Source organism: Paroedura picta, chromosome 5, assembly GCF_049243985.1.
Source record: "Paroedura picta isolate Pp20150507F chromosome 5, Ppicta_v3.0, whole genome shotgun sequence".
In the NCBI taxonomy this organism is placed as follows: Eukaryota; Metazoa; Chordata; class Lepidosauria; order Squamata; family Gekkonidae; genus Paroedura; species Paroedura picta.
Genome location: NC_135373.1, coordinates 64,782,679 through 64,805,890, shown reverse-complemented (window position 1 = coordinate 64,805,890; position 23,212 = coordinate 64,782,679). Strand labels below are relative to the sequence as shown.

Sequence of the window (23,212 nt, the reverse complement as noted above, 5' to 3'; positions counted from 1 at the left end):
ACAAATCTGACAGTTTTCTAAACAACCTGAGCAAACTTGTTTGCCTGCTTCAAAAACTGCCTTGCGAAGCTTATACTGCAGATTGAAAAGACAGCAATGTAAATTCACAGAGAAATTCATTTCTCAACAGAAAGATAGACTATCTCCTTTTTGTCCTGCCAGTACTGATAGATTTAATGAAGGAGGTGAGTCAATAACATTGATTTATGATATCTCTCTTGCCATTTCTTGTATGTTTTAACTTTTTGGCTCACTGTTGCATTGTGGTTGTGGTGGAAACTTGTTTGCAGTGATTAAGAGATGCATTTTTATGTTTTTTTTCAATTCATCATTGTGTTGGTAGACTGTCTTTCAGTAATGACAGTGGATAAAACCTTTCTTGGCCTACAACATTTTCACTGATTTCCATTGTATTCACATTGCAAGCAGTATGTGAATACAAGTGATTGTAAATATGTAAGATCTTATTTGTTCATTTTCTCATTTAAAATATTTATAGGCCTGCCTTTCTCCTGATGAATCGAGTAGCAATCAATGAAGATATACAATATGTAAGAAATGAAATGAGCTAAACCCACATTTTATATAAATAGAGTGGAAACGTGATACATCTCCAGAGTCAGAATGGCCCATGTACTGTTTTTGTGTGGTTGAGGAAAGTAGGGTAGGCTGGAACTGATGTTGAAATGGGGCTTTCCCTACTGATTGGTGAATTTGTATTCAGCATGTAAGTTGGAATACTCCAGTTATAGATCATTTCCCCTCTTGATAATGTTTTCAGCCATAAGTCATATGCAAAGCAGAGTGAGATATTGACTATTTACCATATTAATAGTGAGTGCTTTGTTCAGGACCCTTTAAAGCTGAAGTAAAGAAAAGAGCTTTTTGTTGAATTATTTCAGATATATTTCTATGCAACCTCTTCAGAGTCCCATTTGATCACTGACTGGGTTTTGAATCACCTTTGTTTCCTTTCCTTTCTGGATTAATCACTGTGCAAACAATTGGAGTGTATGTGGTGGGGAGCTAATATAGTAAATACTCACTATCTGATTTCATAGAGGTAAGTAGGAACTCCATAAATAAAGCAATCGGACTGGGCCAAGGTCATCCAACTAGCTTTACAGCAGAATGGTCTCTCCTGGTCTTATCACTGCCCCAAACTTGCTGTCCTCTGGGGGTGATGAGCATTGGCAGGTGACTTAAATACACTAGAATCTGAACACAATGGAAAAACGGGCCAATGAGAACAAGATGCAATTTAATAAAGATAAGTGCAAAGTTCTGCATCTGGATCAGAAAAATGAAAAGCATGCCTACTGGATGGGGGATACGCTTCTAGGTAACACTGTGTGTTAACGAAACCTTGGGGTACTTGTGGATTGTAAGCTAAACATGAGCAGGCAGTGTGATGTAGCGGTAAAAAAGGCAAATGCCATTTTGGGCTGTATCAACAGGGGCATCACATCAAAATCACAAGATGTCATAGTCCCATTGTATATGGCACTGGTCAGACCACACCTGGAGTACTGTGTGCAGTTCTGTAGGCCTCACTTCAAGAAGGACGTAGTTAAAATTGAAAGGGTACAGAGGAGAGCGACGAGGATGATCTGGGGCCAAGGGACCAAGCCCTATGAATAGGTTGAGGGACTTGGGAATGTTCAGCCTGGAGAAAAGGAGGTTGAGAGGGGACATGATAGCCCTCTTTAAGTATTTGAAAGGTTGTCACTTGGAGGAGGGCAGGAAGCTGTTCCCATTGGCTGCAGAGTAAAGGACGCGCAGTAATGGGTTTAAACCAGGGGTAGTCAACCTGTGGTCCTCCAGATGTTCATGGGCTATAAATCCCATGAGCCCCTGCCAGCATTTTCTGGCAGGGGCTCATGGGAATTGTAGTCCATGAACATCTGGAGGACCACAGGTTGACTACCCCTGGTTTAAACTCCAAGTACAACGATATAGGCTAGCTCCCCCTCACTGGCAGTCTTCAAGCAAAGGTTGGATACACACTTTTCTTGGATGCTTTGGGCTGATCCTGTGTTGAGCAGGGGGTTGGACTAGATGGTCTGTATGGCCCCTTCCAACTCTATGATTCTATGAATATGTTGACCATATAGAAAAGGGTTAACTTAGGAAAACAACTCTGAACTATGGCAACCTGTACAACCATTTCAGATATTCTCAGTTGTGTAAGTCAACCTCCAAAAATGAAGCCGGTATATCCAGATACTGACAGGTTTAATCAGCTGAGCCAGCTACTGCCTTTTTTTTTTTAACTAGCCCAAATGCCTTGTAACAATAATTCCCTTCCTGAGCAATCTCATACCTTGAGTGAACAGATTTCCCTACTCCAGACTTGTTGCGACACATCTGTTTTATATTGTGCATGCTGGTTTTGTGCTGAACCCTCTAGCACAGAGCAGTCTCGGTTTCTCCCTCTCTGAATCATTTTTTCTGCATTCCAGAGCTGAGTTATTTGCTTGGGGAAGAGAAGAATTGTGTGCTCCATTCAGCAGTACTTAGTACACTAAAAACTGCTTTTAAGAAGCACACATGAAATCAGCGACATGTAAGTATGACTATGGAGCTTGTTAGAAACTGGAGGCAGCACATGGCAGTTTGATCGATAAAAACTTTCTGAGGGATTCTTCTATCTTTTTTCCTGCTGTGGGCTTTTTATTGATTATAGCTGGCTAACTTGGAGCACAGACGTCATAGGTTATCTTCAGTAAGGTCCCGTCTTTGCGTGCAGCTAATGGCTTTGTGTGTGTTTTAGTACGATAATGATGGATGATCACATGATTTGGTTTCGAAAGGATGACTGTAGTTCTGTTAGGAGTGTAAACTTTTAATATGGAAAGCTTGCATTGATCAGTCCTGCTCAGTATTCTTCATAAATCATTTGCAAATGAATAGCGATATATTTTATAAATTATACAAGTTTACTCCTTTGTAAAATAAACTGTTGTCTTAGCAATTCTAGTTTTGGTCAATATCAGAAGAGTAGGTTCTCTCCTATCCCTGTTGTTCTTTTTTGCCCTCCAGTACTATTGTGCTTCTTGCTGCATTAAATCGGTTGCTCTTTGGAAAACACTGAGTACCGATTTGAACATTTTTAATTGCAGCTACAATCATCGTAAATTCTTTTTTTTTTGTATTCTAAGAAAACCCAAATATACAAGTGGAACATAAGGAGGAGAAAGTAAATTCTCATAAACAAATTATATTTTGTTGTACAATGTACTAAATAAGTTAACAGGGCTTGCTTCGTATTTACATTTTCTGCCATCCTGTGGAAGGAAATTAGTTTAATTTAATCTTTAAAAATCCCTTTAATTTACTTTGTTTCAATCAGCTAGCAATTATAAAGGTAAAGGTAAAGGTATCCCCTGTGCAAGCACCGAGTCATGTCTGACCCTTGGGGTGACGCCCTCTAGCGTTTTCTTGGCAGACTCAATGCGGGGTGGTTTGCCAGTGCCTTCCCCAGTCATCACCGTTTACCCCCCAGCAAGCTGGGTACTCATTTTACCGACCTCGGAAGGATGGAAGGCTGAGTCAACCTTGAGCCGGCTGCTGGGATTGAACTCCCAACCTCATGGGCAGACAGATTCAGACAGCATATCGCTGCCTTACCACTCTGCGCCACAAGAGGCTCTTGCAAGAGGCTCTAGCAATTATATCAAAATACAAATGACATATTTCTGTCTTATGTAATTAGTTTTGCTTGAAACTGGGAGGCACAATGTTGTATCCTTGCGAAATATTTATCCATGTATTCCTTGATGATGAAAATATAAATTCAGCAGGAAACAGCAACTCTGGTAGAATGCCCTACACCAGAAATAAGAAATGGGTTGCTTTTAACTCTGACAAAAGAACTGATGTGCTGTTGTGTTCCTTCCGGGTTGCAGTTTGCTTAATGCAAGCCACAGAGGCTTATTTGTGTATGTAAATAATTGTAGAATGTATCAACAGCAGTGAGGCCATCAGTGAGAGTGCCTAGAGATCACATGTGTGAACAGCACTGTGTCCCATTCCCATTGATTCCCTCTCTATTGAAGGCTAAGGATCCTTCACAGTATCATTGCAAACATCCATGTTTTGAAGTTGATTCAACCTTCACTGTTTTGCAAATTTGTCTGAGGTGTTTATAACTTTAGTCTATTATATCAGATGAAGTTTCTCTTTTTTTCCTTTTATAAAAGCAAGCATCATTTATTTACTTATTTACTTGAATGCCTTCTATTTAGAGCGTATCTTAAATTGTGTTCAGAAACTATTGTTGTTCTATCTGTGCTGGCACCCCGTTTGTTTCCAGGCCCAATTCAAGGTGCTGGTATGGACCTTTAAAGCCCTAGACAACTTGGGATCTGGATACTTCAAAGACCACCCTATCCCATAAAAATCTACCCAATCATTTCAGTCATCTTCAGGGACCTTGCTTTGGGTCCCATCATTATCTGAGGTCAGTCTAATGGCAGTCTGAGAAAGGATGTTCTCACTCATGACACCAAAACTGTAGAACTCCCTCTCCTGATAAATTTGTAGGTTCTCTTGGTACCATTGTCCTCAGTGAGTCTGTATTGCTGAGCAGTAACATCTTGACCCTCTTAGGTTGTTCCATTTCTGGTTATCATTGGTATGGTTTTTAAAGCTGAATAATATTATAAATTTTATCTGTTTGCCACCTTGAGGTCCCTAATTGGACAGAAAGGCAACATACAAATGTTTCAAATAAAAAAAATATATTTCAACAGTTATTTTCCCTCAGGAAAACTGCTGGCTATGACACAGTTTCTAGTTTATTAGTAGCTGAGTGCATGTTGACAGTCAAGGCTGTGTATGCATAGCTGTTGCTTCCACTGTCTGTTACAAAGGATTCTGTTCCATCATAAAGTTCCTGTGTTGGAACTCCATCCCAAATGCTGTGGAGGTGTGAAATGTACTGGATCTCAGTGAAAAGTGAGCTGCAATGGAAAGCATTGCATGTTTAAGTTTGCATGTTTAATGAAATAGGGCATACTGAACTCAGAGTATTCTATGCATATTTATCATATTTGTACCATGCTTTTCTCTTCAGTGGGCACCTGACAGCTTATATTGTTCTGTGAGAAGAATCTATGACTGACTCAAGGTCACTCAGCAGGCTTTTATGGCAAAATGGGGATTAGAATATGGGTCTCACAGATCGTATTCAAGCACTGCTTATAACTGCATCATGCTCGCTCTCAATGACTGGATAAAATTTATATTGAGTTTTTTAATATCAATATATAGGCCCAAAGATATTTTAGTTGGTTGGATTTAAGAAATTAGTTTTACAGCTTTGTTTGAAAAAATATACACCCTGTATTCTCAAAGGGAATAAATACACCTTGTAGTACTAGTAAATGCCACTCACATGTCTGTTATAGGAAAGGTTTTTCCTAAGAGAAGGAAGTTTCCTAAATTGTCTCTCCAAAAGCAGTACTTCTTCAGTTTTTTTAAAGTTCTTCTCTGATTAGTGATTTTTTTAATTAGAAGACGATCATGGAGGGTAAATATAGGGCACTGGGGTAAATATAATTTTGTAATTATACATTTTGTAATTCAGATACCGCAAAAGAAAAATGTCTTCTGTAACAAAATCCTCCTCTGAAATAACTGGAAACCATTTAGCTTATCTAGGGTTACCAGATATCCTCTTGTTTGTGTTTGTGTGTCCATTCTCTTTTGGGCTCTTTAAAAAAACTGCTGAAAATATCATTTTTTGGTTCGAAGGTCAGGATTAACAGTAATTATCACAGTTTAAAAAGTAGGCATATCTAAAATGAGATTTGTCATCGTGATCACTTGTTTAAAGTAGTCAGGAAATATATCTTCTTTTTTTGCTTTTCAAAAGATGGTAGCCCTGGCTTATTCATTTACTGAAACTTGTTACTATGTATAAAGTAATGGTTGGAGGTAGCCCGTAAGATCTCCTTTTTTAGAAAAAGCAGACACAAAGATGGGCATGAGTTTAAGCATGCAAATATTAGTGTTAAATTCAAGTCCAGTAGCAGCTTAGAGATCAACAAGCATCTCAGGATATAAGATTTACAGAGTCAAAACTCCCTTCATCAGACATGAGTAGAAATAAAGTTTTATGAATCCTTAGTAGTTAGTCGGTACAAACTTAAATGGACTTTGAGGTATGGTATAGGACAGGAACGCCTGGAGGATCATTGTCCATGGGGTTGCAATGGGTCGGACATGACTTCACACCTAACAACAACAACAACAAGTAGTTAGTAGTACTTATTTATTTATTTGTATAGCTAAAGGCCAATACAAAATATTTTTTTAAATCATCAAAATTATAAAAGACTAGGGACCAAGCCCATTGCATTCAGGAATACAACAGGCACTAGATTGGGGTGGGGGGGTGGAGTGGAGGAGGAGATGGTCAGGGGTGGGGGATGGAAGGCAACTAGCTGGCTGCTGAACAGACAGGCTAGCCGGTTGGAGGAGGAGGCATGAGTGGCATTTAAACTATGAGACACGCTCCTCCAAGGCTTTATCAGAAATATACAGTGGAACAGATAAAATGATTCAATGTAAAAAGTTTAAAAGAAAATGAAGCAAAAGAAAATATAAGTTTAATAACCATTTCTGATCAATTGATAAACAGTTGCTATACAAAATAGTACCCATTCTTAAGATTTCACTCTTTAAAATTTTCACTCTTTAAAATCTCCCTATCTCTGATTTTCTTTGATGCCAAAGTAAACAGTGACATTCTGTGAGTAACATAAGAGTCCATTTTGATAATAAAAACAATAATGTTTTAAAATTAGAATTAAAATTTAAACCATTCAGTAATCCTTTGCTAAATTTGGACCTGGGTTCCATATACAGAGAATTTAGTAAGACATAATTGAGACATAATCTCAAATACATAGAAGTTGGTCCTTTGGTGTTTGGGAGTAACAACTGGACAAGAAAGCAGTTGTAATAGTTTGGAAATATAGAGATGTAAAGCCACTCTGACTAGGTAGGGGTTTTTAAGATGGTCCGTTTTATATAGATACCAGATTGAAAATTTTGATCCTAACATTGTGGGTGGGAGCAGGTTGACATATATTGTGATATCACTCAAATATTCAGCAAATTTTAAAAATATATTTAAAATTAATTAACTCCCACTATCCAAAGGACCTAATAGATGCTAAATCACAGAGAATCTAAAAGATGCTAAATCATATTCCAATTTAGTGTTTCTTTGAATGTGACTCCAAGATACTGAAAAGAGCTGCAATTATTGTTACCATATACACTTCAAAGAGGTGGGGGTTTTGTCTGTTCTTGAAGTCTATGATAAGACTTATGATAAGACTTTTGTCTTATCATAATTGACATTGAAAGCCTCTGCCTTACAATATATGCCTAATTGATGTAACAGTCTCAGTAATCCAAATTTAGTGAAGGAGATTAAGGCCATATCATACATATAAAATAATAGTGAGATATTTTTGTTGACCTAAAGGAGGAGGAAAGAATTGTGGTCCCAAGAGCTTCTCAGCTATGTTGATCTCTGAGTCCTTTTCTTCTAGTCAGGAGGTGGGAAGAATGTTGTAAAGAAAGCTTGTGAGGGATGCAGATGTACCATGAATATTGTAATCAGTTTGATTAGAGCAGAGGGAAAATGCTTGAGGACAGAAAATCATCATCTGTATGGACATAAGAATCCAATGGTCCCTTTTAGACCTAGGAGGGCGTCCCTTCATCTGAACTTCTGAATTAAGGCAAAGTCAGCAATTCGATTGTTAACTTCTCCTCGAACTTTCTTTGTTTGAGATCTGCCATTTTTACATAAGCAGTGGAATGACCTTGAATATTAAAATATTTTCCTAGTGGCTTTTGAGTATTGTGACTTCTAATATTAGGTGTGGTATTTCTCTCTGACAATACAAGACAAAGTAGATACACCCTACTAAAATTGTTGTCAGTAGAAGCAGTTGAGCACTTTAAACTTGGCTGAGATGTGGATGCAACTATTATAAAAGTTAATGCAAATTCTGACAAATAACGTACATAGAATTTATGTCTAGATTTGTAGATGTTTGCCAACTGTAGATGTTCATTTTGACATTCCTCCAAAAAGATTGTTTGACTTCATTGATTAAGCACGATTTGGAGGATTTTAATTATTCCTTTTCTAAAAGGGATGCTTATTTTTCTATTATAAATATTCAATTTCACTCTGACCTGGAGGACTTTGCAGTGTTGAAGAAATCATTATTTTACATTTAGAGCAACACCTGACATGTTTCCAATATGCTCTAAAATTATTCAAAATGTTTAAAAATGAGGAGATTGTTCTAATATAATCAGTTAATGGATCTGCTGGGGATTTTATATTGGCAATTGGTCCCATGCAGTTGGAAATGAGCTAGTTCCTTCCTGTGGCAATTGCAGTGCAGTTAAAGCACTTAAGCTAAAGCACTGGGCTGCTGACTTTAGAGATGCTCAAGAAGAGGAAGCTTGATTCCTACATTCTGTTAAGTCAAGGGGTTCAAACCTTTATAAATCTTCAGGTATCTTTTGTGAAGGCGGTGGTATTACCCCAATATGGCTGCCACCGAAGGTAGAGACAAACAAATACCTTCCAAAGAATTGCTTGGCAACCATACTGAGCACATGAAGCTACCTTATTCAGAGTCTGGACATTGCTATGTCAAAGTTAATATCTGTATTTTGCCTGGAAGCATAGTCCAGTCACTAGGAGGACGACAAGCCTGGAGAAAGTCTGTGTCTCCCTTCGTGCAACAGCTCAGCTTCCTAGAGCTTGGTTTAATGCTTATTCTCTACTTTGTAAAAGATACTCAGGGCATCCATTGGTCTGGCATCAAGGAGAAATTGAACCACTAAGAAATGTCTAAGTGCTTACCTATTGTTCTGATCCTCCAGTGGTCACAACTTCTATTGCAGACATGGAAAACCCTTTCATTTGAATGGGGGCAGGTCATAACAAAGCCTGAATTAGTGATCCCACTGACTTTCTGAAAAGCTTGGCAAGTGTTGGGAAAGTTTGCTGGGTCCCATGGTAGCCATGGACACCATATTGGCAAACACTGTGTTATTATATTAGAAGAGAAGAAGAGTTGGTTCTTCTATGCTGCTTTTCCCTACCCGAAGGAGTCTCAAAGCGGCTTACATTCACCTTCCTTTTCCGATCCCCACAACAGACACCCTGTGAAGTGGGTGAGGCTGAGAAAGCCCTGAAGTCACTGCTTGGTCAGAACAGCTTTATCAGTGCTGTGGCGAGCCCAGCTGGCTGCATGTGGGAGAGCGCAGAATCTAACCCGGCTTGCCAGATTAGAAGTCCGCACTCCTAACCACTACACCAAGCTCGCACTGTACTGAAGTTGAACTATTAAATACACTGTGTATCCCAAGTATTTTAATAGTTGTAGCCCATTAATCATGAAAAAACCATAGTCCACTTTCTTTATTCTCTGTCTACCTGCAGTTAGTTTGCTTATCATCATGCCGGCACATCTTATACAACTTTTAAACAACAGTCGTGATCATCTGTACATGGCTAAGAAAGAATTGTATTAATTTTGGAAATTTAGTTGAACTATGTGACCTATCTACCTACTTTTCCACTTGACTATTTCTAGTTCTCAGAAGGTATTATTTCTTATTTATATCTATGTTGTCCAGATGGGAATAGAATAGAGAAGCTTTCCCTGGTCTTGCATGAAAAGTTGACATCTGCTGCACTTTAAAGTAGATTTCTAAGTGAATTTGTAATCCTAATAAGAGGATGAACTTGGAATAATGACTTCATTAAAAAGAAGAAGTATTTTTCAATTTATTTTGAAACAAGTTGTGGAAGGAGGCTTACATAGGTAAGCATAGCTTAGCAGCCTCTTAATTTTCTCGAGAACATATTAGGAATTTTCTAGTATTATGAAACTGCATTTTGTGCAATTCATAGCATGTTTGGGAGCTTGAAAATTTTATTAGACAATTTGGAGCATGTCATGTACTGAATGGAGTTCAAGAAAACTGAAACTTCAGCATGAGGAAGTGGCAGAAAAGCAACACATCTTCTTTGGAAGATGATTTTTCATTCAGGTGTGTTCTGGTTTAAAGGGGGAAGATGAGTACTAGCCCTATTTATGCTGTTGTGATCTTCATTAGTTGATGACAACGTTGTGCATTGCAAGGTCCCTGGAAAACTACATTTCCAGAGAGCTTTGGCATCCAGCAAGCCTCCTCTGGTCAATGAAAGCTGTAGTCATTCTTTTTTCTGTAGCTACAACATGAAAGTTTTGGCTGGAAAGGCAAAGTATGGTTGTGATGGAATGAACTGAGGCTGTGTTAGGGAAAGATTTGATGCAGATTTCTTCATGGGTAAGGGATTAAGAGTAAACACATTCTGTACATGTTCTCACAGGACAGATGCTTTCAGCACAGGATTTTTCTGTTCTAAGCTGGGAAAGAATGTGCAGTTTCATTCATAATGCATCTGACCAGCACAGACTGGAAGAACTCGTATATCAAATTGGGTTTTCTGAATTTCATCACAGTTTCTACTTCTCAGGACCTAGTTCCAGAATACATAATGAAACATATGACCCTAGTGGTACCTACAATTTTTTTGTTATAGTAAAATGTACTCATTGGAGGTGAGTGAGTTCTCCAATCAGGGAATAGCCAGTTCAGTTTGGTTCCATTTTACCTAGATCATGGGTCCCCAACCTTTTTATCACCGGGGACCATTCAACGCTTGACAATTTTACTGAGGCCCGGTGGGGAGGTAGTCTTTTGCCGAGGGACGTCGCCGCTGCCGCCTGAGTGCCTGCTCCACTTTCCCACCGCGCCAAGGGGGAGCCCCAGCCATAGCGGCCGCTGGAGAGCACCAAAGGTGAGCTGGAGGCAGAGTGGTAGGGCAGCCGGGGAGGAGGATGAGGAGAAGCCACAGCCCGTTACTGACTGATCCACAGACCGGTCCCGGTCCCTGGACCGGGGGTTGGGGACCACTGACCTAGATGGCGTACTTTCAAAATCTCTTGGCTAAATACAATTGTAAAACATATATTTCCTTTGTACTTTAAAATAAATGGTAGGGAACTGTTTCATATTTCAGACATGTAGTTTGTTGCTTTGCTTTCTCTAAAAACAAAAAGTGGTCCAGATGTTCCCTTCACAGAACAAATTTTGAGTTCAGTAGCACCTTTAACACCAACAACGTTTTATTCAAGGTATAAGCTTTTGTGTGTGCACACACACTTCCTCAGATACAATGGTACTTCATATCAACATGACTACCCAGTTGCATTTCCTTTCACATGTTTTTTAGAGACAACTGAGACCAGGCTTTAATTACCTGCCCCCCCTTCAAACACTAGCTGCCTCTTCCTGTATTACATTTCCAAGCAGGGCATGTTTCATTTAGTAAACTGGTTGCTTGAATTACTTACTCTGCATTAATTCCCATCAGCTACAATCTTAAAGTTGATTTAATTAAAATTTCATAATAAATTTGCCCATGAAATCCTGTCCTGGATTAGGAGGGCATGATATAATTTCCCTAGGCAAGTCATTTGGCAGTTGCAAATGCAGGTAGATAAGTCTGTGAGATCAGACGTCCACTCTTGTTAAGCCTCAACAGTAGGCCTGGCAGAACAGCTCTGCCTTACAAGCCATGTGGAATTGTCGTAGGTCCCTCAAGACTCTGATCTCATTTGGCAGAGTATTCCACCAAGTTGAACCCATGGCCAAAAAAGCCCTAGCTGTGGTTGATGCCAGTTTCATCTCTTTAGGGCCTTGACCCCAAGTAGATATTGGCCACTAGACCTTAATGCCCTTTGGAGGGTGTAATGGAAGAGGCAGTCCCAAAGATGTGAAAGTCCCAAACCGTTGCCTTAAAGGTAAGAAACAAATCCTTGAATCTGATTCAATCTTCATTTGGAGCGATTGCAGCTAAGTGAGCACAGGTTGTTTATGGGGGGGGGGGGAGGACCTCTGTAGGACCTACAGAGGACCTATGCAGCTGCATTCTGGAATGGTATCTAGTTTAATGAAGTTTATAATTATGCATTATCTGTACTCAAAAAGGTTTAGATTCTCCTCACCAAAGTTAGGCAAGTAAGTTCAGAAGATAAAAATAGTTATACAGTTTTTTATTACAACTAAATAGACTGGTGTTGGTGAAAGTAGTGATATTCTTGATGAATAATCAGGTGAAGGCAAAATCAGTCCTTTTTGCGATCAGCACCCCCTAGGCTGACATCGCCTGAGGTCACCTATTAAGGTCATAGACTGGGAGCAGAATTGTTTTATTGCCGCTATTGACTGTGTTGACTGTACCAATTAGGGTTGTGTGCTTTGGCTGTGGTGTCAGCATGCCAGCTGGTGCATGGACGCAGTCCCCGCCCCTTCCCTCCCCCCCACACCGCAGTGCGGGCCACTTCGGGCATGAATGGCCGCTTTGGAAGCCAAAGCACACAACCCTAGTAGCAGTTGTAGTGCCCCCAGTTGTATTGAAGCTGTTAATTGTTTTTAATACTTTATTATTTTTAATACTTTATTACTGCCAAGAGCCGGCCTGGCCAAGAGTGGCAGTCTAGAAATCAAATCAAATAAATAAATAAATAAATAAACAATCAAACAAATAAATAAATAAATATGTTTATCGCTTTAGGCTGGATTATAAGCAGCTTCTTGTTCATTTGCCTTTGCTTAAGATTTGCCAGGGAACTATTTGCATGTTTATCTGGGGACAAAATTACTGCAAGGTAACAGGGAAGCCTATTTTTGTAAACTGGGCATGGTTTGTATCTCTTATTCTTGTTTTAAGCATTCATTGTGCCACAGATGATTAACAAATATGTATGTGCACAAGTGAAGTGGATACTGTCCTGGTCTTCCTGAAGCCTCATGTTTAATGCAGGTACATGTCTAAATTGGCATAGCTGGGGCACTGCATGTGCCCAACAACAAAGATTGAAGCCTTTTATCAGTAAGCTGCCATGGCAGGAATGGCGTTAATTGAAGACTTTACCATTCTGTCAGTTTTAATTGCTTTCAAGGGGGATAACTTCTCAGTTTAATGAGTGGATGCTTGTTGCACTTTTTGCTTTGCTGAATAGATAATTAAGACCTATTGAATATTCATGCCTGTTCATTGACTGTGGCTTCTGAAAAGTATCAGTGAGATGGGAGCACCAAACTACTATCATCTTATGAGTTGGAAGGAATATTGGAATGAAGCTGTCTCATGCTATTAGGTCCTCATTACTTTATCTGATCATTGTGTTTACGTTTAACTAGACACAGAAGAACAGGTGTTTTTAATAATAGACACATAAAACAATATGTGAGGAAAAGATAACTTGTTGTAGTAGCACAACTTGTTAAGTCTAAATTTTCCTCTTCACCTTGTCAGCAAAAAAAACACAGGCTTCTGCTGAAGATTCAGTTTTGTGAACACCATCAGGTATAATGTTTTTTGCTAAATAATTTTGCTCCGTGGAGGGCTAAATGACATTTAGTTTCTACTGTCATTGGCCACCAATGGCGAAAATAAATGTAATAAGTTTCTAGTACTTGGGACAAACTCCAAGAAGCCCACTCAATCACACACCCATAAACATTCTAACAGCACTTTGATATTATTGGTAAATGATTTATCATTGTTTGATAAAATTCAAAGTAATGTGTAAAAAAATCCATAGAAATGCTCATAGTGGCTTGGAGTAATCAGATGATTTATTATGTTGCAGACCTAGTGATCGCAAGCTGCTAACATGTGCAGAAACACAAGTAATAGCCTGAGTTGCTAAACTACATCAGAAAAGCTCTTTTTAAATTTCTGTACTGTAGTCTGCTATGCTTGAGGATATACTTAGATCTATTCCACACAACTTAACTGTAGCTGAAGTCGTACAGTTGATAAACGCTATAATTTTAGCGTTCCACATGACGTCGCCAACAAACCGCCAAACTCAGCAACATTTGGAATTTTATAGCGCTTCGGGGGGAATCGTAAAAAGTGGATTCCCCCCAAAAGAAGCGCTTGACTTCTGAGCACAATCTGCAACACATCAGCAAAAGACATATGCGTTCTCAAAGTAGTGGTAGAAAGAATGTCCCTCCCTAGCTGCCACCCCCGAGCTTCTGGAGACAGGATCGCCATTTCCCCCCCCTATAAACCGCTGAAAGCAACAAATAAGCAAGCGTGAGGCTTCTTCGGCTGAGGTCCCTTCACAAGCAAATACTTAACAGTAAAACAAAGCTTGCTTCTGCAATTGTCTTTAAACTTTCCAAGCACAATACAGTCCCCAGTTCAACACTGCCTGTAATTTCTCCCAGAACTTGCACCCATCATGCACAAAAATTTTTTTTTCACTTGAGTGTGAAAACGATTAAGTGCAAGCTCGAACACAAGCGAAAAAGGTCTTTCTGAGACAATGAATGAACAAATATTAGTTGCTACTGGTGTTTTCGGGTTTTTAAAAAACAGTTTTTAAAGGGAAGGTGGCTTTTTGGGAGCATGAATGCAACAGTTTATTGGCTGTTCTGTTTGACTGATGGCCAGGGGCAGGCAGAAGCACGAAAAAAATGGCCTCCTTTGTTGCTATTCCAGCAAGACCGGAAACCTGTGGGGAATAAATAGACTGCTACCGGGGACTTCAATATTCCGCTAAAATTGCAGGTGTGCGGAATGACAAAATTCCGCTATTAAATATAGCGTTTCCGTTTACCCCACACATTTGGCAACATTAGCCATTGTGCGGAATGGACCTTAATTTAGCAACTGAATCATTTATTTACTTATTTATATTTATATACCACCCTCCCTTGATGCTCAGGGTGGTTTACATTGAAGTTTGTGATAAGATGATAAGGTACAAGGAAATATATTTCTAACAGTATAACTTATGATTTGCTCCTCTATGGAGAGGAAAGTGTCAAAGATCATGCCCAGGTTCTTGGCTGAGTGTGCAACTGATAGTTGCAACACATCCAGGTAGGGCAGTTGTGCTTCCTTGCCTAGACCTGGTGAGGAATGATCATCACTGTCTGAATTAAGTAAGAATGCCAAACATATACCGCATTTGCTGGCATATAAGATGACTGGGCGTATAAGATGACCCCCCAACATAAGATGGCCTCCCCTGCATCGCCCTGTGACCGGCACTAGTGCACATGTGCGAGGTCTGCGTAGACAAGGGGCGGGCCGGAGCACAGCTGCTTCCCGCTGAACAGAACAGGCCGGTCACACCGAAAAGGCTGGCACCCCTATCTTGCTGCTGATGCTCACCGCAGCCACACTGATGACCCGCCGCGGCAACGCTGGATACCGCACGATACTGGATGGTATGTAGAATGAGGTGGGCGGGCATCGAGAGGCAAAGTATGTCTGTTATAAAAGGCGAGCATCGGGAAACCACTACGGGCAGCTATGTCTATCCGGGGTGTGCAAAGAAAACAATGGGGGTTGGATTTGGATTTATTGGACACCCCCCCTCCCAAAAAAAATTGGTATTTCCAAATATTCCTGAATCCCAGTACTGGTATGTTATTCAAATTTCATAAATACTGAGGATTCCTGACTTGTCTTGGGTCCTTGTTTTGTGATGGGCTGAAGAGCAATGTTCCCCGTAACCTGAAATCTGACTTGCCAGATTGCCAGTGCTCCTTCCAATCTCTCTTGTTTTGTGGAAATGGGTGGGGAAAGCAAGGTAAGTACTTAGTTGGACTTCACATTTGAAGCAAACAGTCTTGCAAGTTGCAAACCTGCAATGCAAGTTCATTTGCACAAACATTGCAATGATTGACTCTAACTCCTCCCCCTAAGGTGCTTTTGCCATTGAGCTGCAGAGATGCCTCTTCCCACTCTTGCCTGTTGCCCTGGAATCCAGAGCAAAAAATGGGAAAGCTCCTTAGAGGAGATAGAACTGAAACATTTTTAAACCTCTTTACCACCAGCTATATACAGCCAAATATACCAAAATCAGTAAAAGAAATCATTTTTATTCCAGATCAACCATACCAGTAGCTGGTCAATTTCTCTAATCTCTTAAAATATTTGAAAAATACTGGTAAGGTATTGTCCAGGTATTTTTTCAACTTGGATATACCCAAATGCACAACCCTACATGATGCTCTTGGTTATACAGACTTACATCTGGATCAGCGGTTGGCGTCTGACCAGGAATGCCTTTTGGCAGTTTTGACTGGTTTGCCAGTTTTGAATGTTTAGCCAGTTGTGGCCTTTATTGGACAGAAAAGATCTACTTACTGTGGTGTATACCATGGTTACATCTGGAGTATATTGCTTCAATGTACCCTGCATGGGAATGCTCTTTAGTAGTGTATGGAAACATGAGTTGATACAGAATATGGCAATCAGGATACTCACTGGAGTGGGTTATAGGGACCATATCACTTAAGTCTTTATTCATCTATACTGACTCCCAGTTTGTTTCTGGGTTCAGTTGAAAGTACTGGTCTTGATTTTCAAAGCCAGCATGCCTGAAGAGTTGCTTACTCCCTTATGAACCTGGTTGATCTCCTTGACAGGCTCTGTTTTGCATGTCCCCAACTTCTGAGGTTAGATCGGTAACAACCTGGGAATGGGCCTCCTTGGTTAGGGCATTATTTATTTACTAGGCTTCAAAGCCTGCTTATAAGAGCGGGCTTTGAAAGGGGGGCCCTCGACGGTGGCCTCTGCCCCCTGGGCTCCCCTGCTTTCTCTGCATCCTCCGTTAGAGTTTGTCCATCTGCACCCAACAGTGGGCCTATTACCTCCTTTACTTTAAGTTTGCTCCTCACATAACTGAAAAATCTTTTCTTGTTACAATGGGCTTCCCTGGCCAGTCTTAGCTCACTCTCAGCTTTAGCCTTTCTGATGATTGATCTACAGTGCCTAGTAATCTGTAAGTATTCTTCTTTAGAGCTCTGTCCTTCCTTCCATTTCCCTTTTCTTTCTTAGTTCCTCTGAAAGTTCTCTGTTCATCCAAATAGACAGAGCTCCTGCAGTGTTTTTGTCTTTCTGGGTTGACTTTAAGGGTTTTAGAATTTGATTTTATCATGGTTGTTTTAAATTGCTTGCTACCTTGGTGGCCCTTGTTAGAGAAGAAAGGAGGGGTAGAAAATTTGAAAATAACAGAAGCAAAATTAGTAAATCACTTATCCCAGTTGAAGATCTCATATTCCTGAAAGCAAAGTAAGGGTATAAACATTCACAAGCGAGCATGCCAGATCCTACTGTACATAAAAGCTTGGTGTGCAGGAACAAAACAGTGGGAACATTTCAGAAATGAGATCTAAATATGTATGATCACCTATATTGCCTTCAGTTGTATATTGCCCATAATGCAATGTAAGCAGCCCAAACCAAATGTTCTTTTCATGATTTGCCTCTTATACCTGACAAAGTGGGTTTGTAAGAGTATGTCTGTTATAAAAGGACCAATATTACATTTCAGTTTTATTGCATTTCCTGCAAAGTGAAAGCAACAGCATTTATACCTTGCCAATTGTGTTAGGGTAATTTGCTTTGTCAAGTTTTATTTGTCATTACTTGGTACTGTAAGTAGCCCATCAAACTCAGAAGGAAGAACTACACAAGAGCAGAAACAAGAAGGCATAGTAATGATGCTATGTGTAGGAAATAGCTTGAACTAAAGGACAAGTTAGCAGAAATGCTAGAAGGTGGAGCTAGGAAAGATGGAATTGTCTGTAACTTGTAGGCTGAAGTCAACCTTTGTTTCAAAGACCCAGAATGTGTGAAATAGATTCCTTTTCCTCCTCCTGGCCTCTTCCACACAGGTCCCCTCTGCCTTGCTCAATCATAGCTTTCTGAGATGTCCAAAGGCATCCAAAAAGCAAAGTACAAAGGCTGTCCGAGTTCAGCACATGGTCTGGAAGACTATAATAAGTGCTGAATGCTGGTTTGCCTGATTAAGGTTCCATATCCATCTAGGGAAAAGGAAGTGAGGAAGCAGAGGGACTGGTTTAATCTCTGGCACTTTTTTTAACTTGGAGGACCATGAATGAATCACTGAGCTCCACTTTCATATTGGTAAGAATGTCTTTCACATCAGTTTAGTCAGACTATACTGGGCAGGATACATGGGTATCAACTGAGAGGGTGTGGTGTTGATTTCCCCCAAAAAACTGTTAACTTAGTATAGCTGAGCACTACTGACACATTGGGCTGTTTCCATTTTAGTCCCATCATTCTGTAATATGGATAACATATCTAATTAAGACATTAAATTTAAAACTTGCATAATCAGTAAATAAAATCTGACCTGGATAGCCTGATCTTAACAGATCTCAGAAGCTAAGCAGGGTCAGCCCTGATCAATACTTGGATGAGAGACCTCCAGGTAAGTCCAGTGTTACAGAACAGAGACAGGCAATGGCAAGCCATCTGTGAATGTCTCTTACTTTGAAATTATAAGTTGGCTGCGACTTGACAGCAAGAAAAAAAATGAGGAATAATCACAATATGTAAGCAGTGGTTAATTATATTTCGCTGTTTAATGGATACTGGCTTTGGGGTGAGTTATAGTGTTGCTGTTCTGTAATCTCCCAGATGTTTAGTAGGTGTGATGGCTTGTATTTGATCTGTTAATAATAATTTATGTAGATTGCTTGGGCAATAGCAGCAGGCCCATAGAATTGGTTAAGATTATTAGGTTCATAGAATCATCTTTAAATAGGACAGGGTCCTATTAAATAAAAGAGTAAGGCCACCTGGGGAGGAGTTAGGGCGGGCCCTGTCCAGGATAAAAACTCAGAGGGCCCAATCAGGAGCTGCGAAGCGGCTCCTGATTGGGCCCTCCGAGTGTCCATCCAGGGCCAAGCAGCCAATGGGGAGGCGCGAAAAGTGCCTTCCTATTGGCCCCTCACCAGGACAGACCAAAATTCCATTCACCCAGCCAAGTATGGTTGCCAGTCTGCTCCTGACCACCAAAGGGAGAGGAGGTCAGCAGGGCTGCCAAGGGGGATGAGAACAGAGGCTTGGACAGGCTGCGCCAGCCCTTTTCACCCCAAGGCTGCCCTAACTGTCATGTCCAACTGTAAATTGCCTCAGAGCCCTGAAAGAGCTGGCAGGAGGCTGCAGAGTGCTCCCCCTCCCCCGCTTTAGGCCTTCTGCAAAGGAGCCTCTGACAGGCCCTGACTGAGGGAAGGAGGCCTTTCCAAGAGCAACGCAGGGGAGACCGAGGGCCTTCCTTTTGAGGGGGGTGGACTTTCCCCTTCTGCCAAACAGTTGGCTGACAGGGAGGCCACAGAAAAGCCCCTTCTCACTTAAAATACTGCTCTGGCCAGGGGTTAGACACAGCCAAGCCACGTGTCTTTCTTCTTTGCAACTCTGCAGATTTGAGGCCACTGCACAGTGCTATTCTGCAGATGAAACTGTTTTTTTGTCTCCTGTTTCATCTGTACAGCAACCCTGTGCAGTAGGCCTCAAGTCTTTCAATTCAACAACAACCTGTGTGGGAAGCCTTAAATGTTTCTTCTCTACCACAACCCTGTCCAAAGTAGCCCTTTCTGCCTGGGGAGCTGATCTTTATACTCTGCAGGTGAGCTGTAATTCCAGGAGCTCTCCAGGCCACACCTGTAGGTTGGCTACCCCTGGCTTGGAAATATTCCTGGAGGTTTGGAGGTGGGACTTCAAAATCGTACAATGCCTCAGAGTCTAGCCTTCAAATGAGCCATTTTTGCCTGCAGTTGGTAGGGAGCGGTGCAGGAGTGTCCCTCCTGGCCTATGGGTTATGGCCAGCCCTTATCAGCAACTGTTTGTATTCTGGGGCACAGACAGGCATCAGTCCTGTGAGTCTGGAAAGTGCAGGAAGATCTAAATAAATATTTACAGCCTGAAACTAAATAGAGAACAAGTAAATGTCTGGAGACACATAGTAACTGAAATAGTAACTGGCAAATAACCTTGGCCTGCCAAATAAAAAAACAGTATTAAAAACCTTACTAAGGTCAAGACTGCTGTGCACAGACAGTCTTCCTCTTAGGGTTGCCAGCTTCCCTGTGAGGCTCGCTACCCCACCTCCCTCATGGGGAGTCTGCTATGGGGAGAGAAGAGGAAGACGATTGGAAAATGCTTTGAGACACCTGAGGCCTGCTGGGTCACTGCGGCCCATTCCCAGTTCTCCCACAACCCTACATACCTCACAGGTTGACTATTATGGAGAGACAAATGGAAAAGATGTTTGTAAACCGCTTTGAGACTCCTTTGGGTAGTAAGCAATAGGGTACAAAAATCCGTTCTTCTAAGGAGCAACCATGAAAGAAGCATGTGGGCACATAACATTTTACCAACAGTGAAAATATGGGAGACAGAAGGAACAGGGTGGACACCTGCGTACTGTGACTACCCCATGTGTATTAGGGCAGAGGGGCATTTCGGTGAATGTGGCCTAATTCACACAAGAAGGGAAACGATGCAGAACTGGGGGGAATTGGTTGCCATGTAATCTTCCCCTAAGAAGAGTCTCCAGTCTGATTTTCCCTTCACATATCTGAGGACATGGCTCTGGAAAGCTCATCTGTAACCACTATGCCACAATTCCCAAAGGTCAGTCCTCTCCCACAATCAACGAACATTCCACACCACAGGTTCTTGACACCCATATCTCCACACCCATGGCCTCATTTGCCACCATGCCACCACAACCTCCCACACAACGCACATGACAACCCTTACAGACTGGACAACTGCCCTTACAGACTGGACAACTCCTCCCCTTCCTCTTCCCACTGCCAAGCTCTAGCGCCCGTTGTATTCTTGGAGACAACGGCTTTGCCCCTAGTAGAATAATAGAGTAGGAAGGGTTCCCATGGGTCATCTAGTCCAACCCTCTGCATTATGCAGGACACTCATATCCCTATCGCTCATCCACTGTAACCTGCCACCCCTTGAGCCTTCACAGAATCAGCCTCTCCGTCAGCTGGCTATCCAGCCTAGTTTTATAAATTTCCAAAGATGGAGAACCCACCATCTCCCGAGGAAACCTGTTCCGCTGAGAAACCACTCTAACTGTCAGGAACTTCTTCCTGATGTTTAGATGGAATTTCTTTTGAATTAATTTCATCCCATTGATTCTGGTCTGTCCCTCTGGGGCAAGAGAACAAGTCTACTGCATCCTCTATATCCATGTTCCCCAACCCCCGGGCTGCGGTGGGGGAGAGGGAGGTACTGGTGCCAGTGGGTGTGCCTCCCTCCAACCCCCTCACCATCTTTTTGCCCTTCTCTGGTTGTTCTTGAATAAATGATCCCTGTATCTTGAATATTGTGGAACAGACACACATCTCTTTTTGAGCAAGGTGCATGAATTGGGCGATCGTAATTAGTTTAGATGATTATAGGTGATGCTGATCACCTGGACCATTTTAATTCTGCTAGAATTCAGTTTAGTACTAAAACCATATATTTCACTAGCCAGAGCACACATGGAAAAGAGTGAATGTTCTAGGTCTTATTGGCTCTTTCTGCAGCTTTCAGTAATGTAATTCATTACAATCTTCTTGAATACCTGCCTAGATTGAGGATAAATAAGTTATCTTTCTTATTGGAGAGTAAATTTCTGAAGGTTGTCCTTGGAGTCTTTAAGTTGTATGGGATGGAAGCATTTCCAAAACTATATTTTTCTGTGGAAAATTATCTATCCCTACCTAGTCTGTTATCTGCAATTGTATGCCCAGACTATTGGTCCTACCTAGTGGAGCATCCTGTTTTACACAGTAGCCAGCCAGCTGCCTTGGAAACCCGCAGCAACCAGGGTAGAGACTGCACCCAGCATTTATATTCAAAAGTTCAGTGCCATTGAATGTAGAAGTTCTCTTTAGTAATCTTTTGCAAATAACAATGACGAACCTATTCTCTGTGAATTCATCCAGTTCCCTGCTTCATAACGATCACAACATCCTCTGGTAGTGAGTGTCACAATTTAGTTTCTTTCTGAATAAAAAAAAAAAACACTTGTTCAGTGATCCTGAATTCTGGGAGATAGAGAAATTGTTTTTATGGCCACTTTCTCCACATAATTTTATTGTGCATGCTAATATCCAGAATTAAATTTTGTTCGTCTTAAATTAAATTTTTGTTCGTCTGAACTCAAACTTTGTTCTATTGCTTCAGATTATGCCTATTTTTCATTTTAATCTGAATCAGATGTTTTGTCATCTTTTTTTTAGTATTTATTTATTTATTTTATTTCAATTAATATAAATTGTGCGGTGCAATTTACACTGGAAACTAAACAGTACAATATAATCAGCATCTTGATTTGAATACATAACATTTTAATTAATAGGAATTTGTATCAAAATGAAACAATTTTATTTATTTATTATTTATTAATTAACTAGCCACTAGCGGGCAGCGGCAGGTAGAGCAGGCTAAGGGGGGGGGATGTTCTGGAGGTGGCGGCGAGAAGGTCGTTGGCGGCCAGGCCACCAGGAAGGTGGGCGAGTGGTGGAGGGCCGGTGACCGGTGGAGAGGGCGATGGTCGGGCAGTCTCAGGGGTCGTGGCACGTCCACGTCGCGCAGCAAGTGGCCAGGGAGCATGGCGCTGGTGGCGAGGGCCGTCGGGAGGATCTGGTCCGCCAGTGGGCGGACAGAGGGCAGCACGGCTCTGCAGGTGGGAAGGGCTCTATCGAGCCAGAGGCTCTGTAGTGTGCTGGCCACGGGGCTGCGGTGGCAGTCATGGCTCTTGGGAGTGGCCACCTCGTTGGAGGGCCGTGCGTCACCCTGCTGCCTGGAAGGAGGCTAGTCAGTTTGGTGTGGTGGTTAGGAGTGGGATTTTCTTTAATTCTAGATGAGCCACACATTTTTACTATTAGAACTGTATGAGGTTAGTGCCAACACCTATTGCGCTCCCAGAACCTCTCCCATGCAGACATCCTCCCTCTATGGAAGTGCTGTTGTAATGTCACTGGGAATAAACGTTCTATTGTATATATTATGTTATGACTAGGAGCAAAGCTCATTGTATCCAGAAATACAAAGGGCACTAGAACTTGGCATTGGAAAGAGGAAGGGGAGGAGTTGTCCAGTCTGTAAGGGCATGGGGTTGAATGTGTATGCTGTGTGGGAGGTTGCGGTGGTGGCGTGGAGACAAATGAGGGCATGAGTGTGGAGATATGGGTGTCAAGAACCTGTGGTTTGGAATATTAATTGAATATGGGAAAGGACTGACCTTTAGGAATT

General features: G+C 41.3%; 1 protein-coding gene across 7 annotated transcripts in view; it reads left to right on the top strand.

Moving 5' to 3' along the window:
- Nucleotides 1–23,212, top strand: part of PLXNB2 (plexin B2) — a 405,779-nt gene that overhangs the window by 176,238 nt on the left and 206,329 nt on the right. For 3 of the 7 annotated variants that reach the window (XM_077338328.1, XM_077338325.1, XM_077338330.1), the window contains exon 3: nucleotides 2,463–2,566. The exons of the other annotated variants lie outside the window; for them this stretch is intronic. In XM_077338328.1, the coding sequence (XP_077194443.1) occupies nucleotides 2,565–2,566 (2 nt within the window). In that variant the 5' untranslated portion in view covers nucleotides 2,463–2,564. The remainder of the gene's footprint in view (nucleotides 1–2,462; nucleotides 2,567–23,212) is intronic. 7 annotated transcript variants of the gene reach the window in all.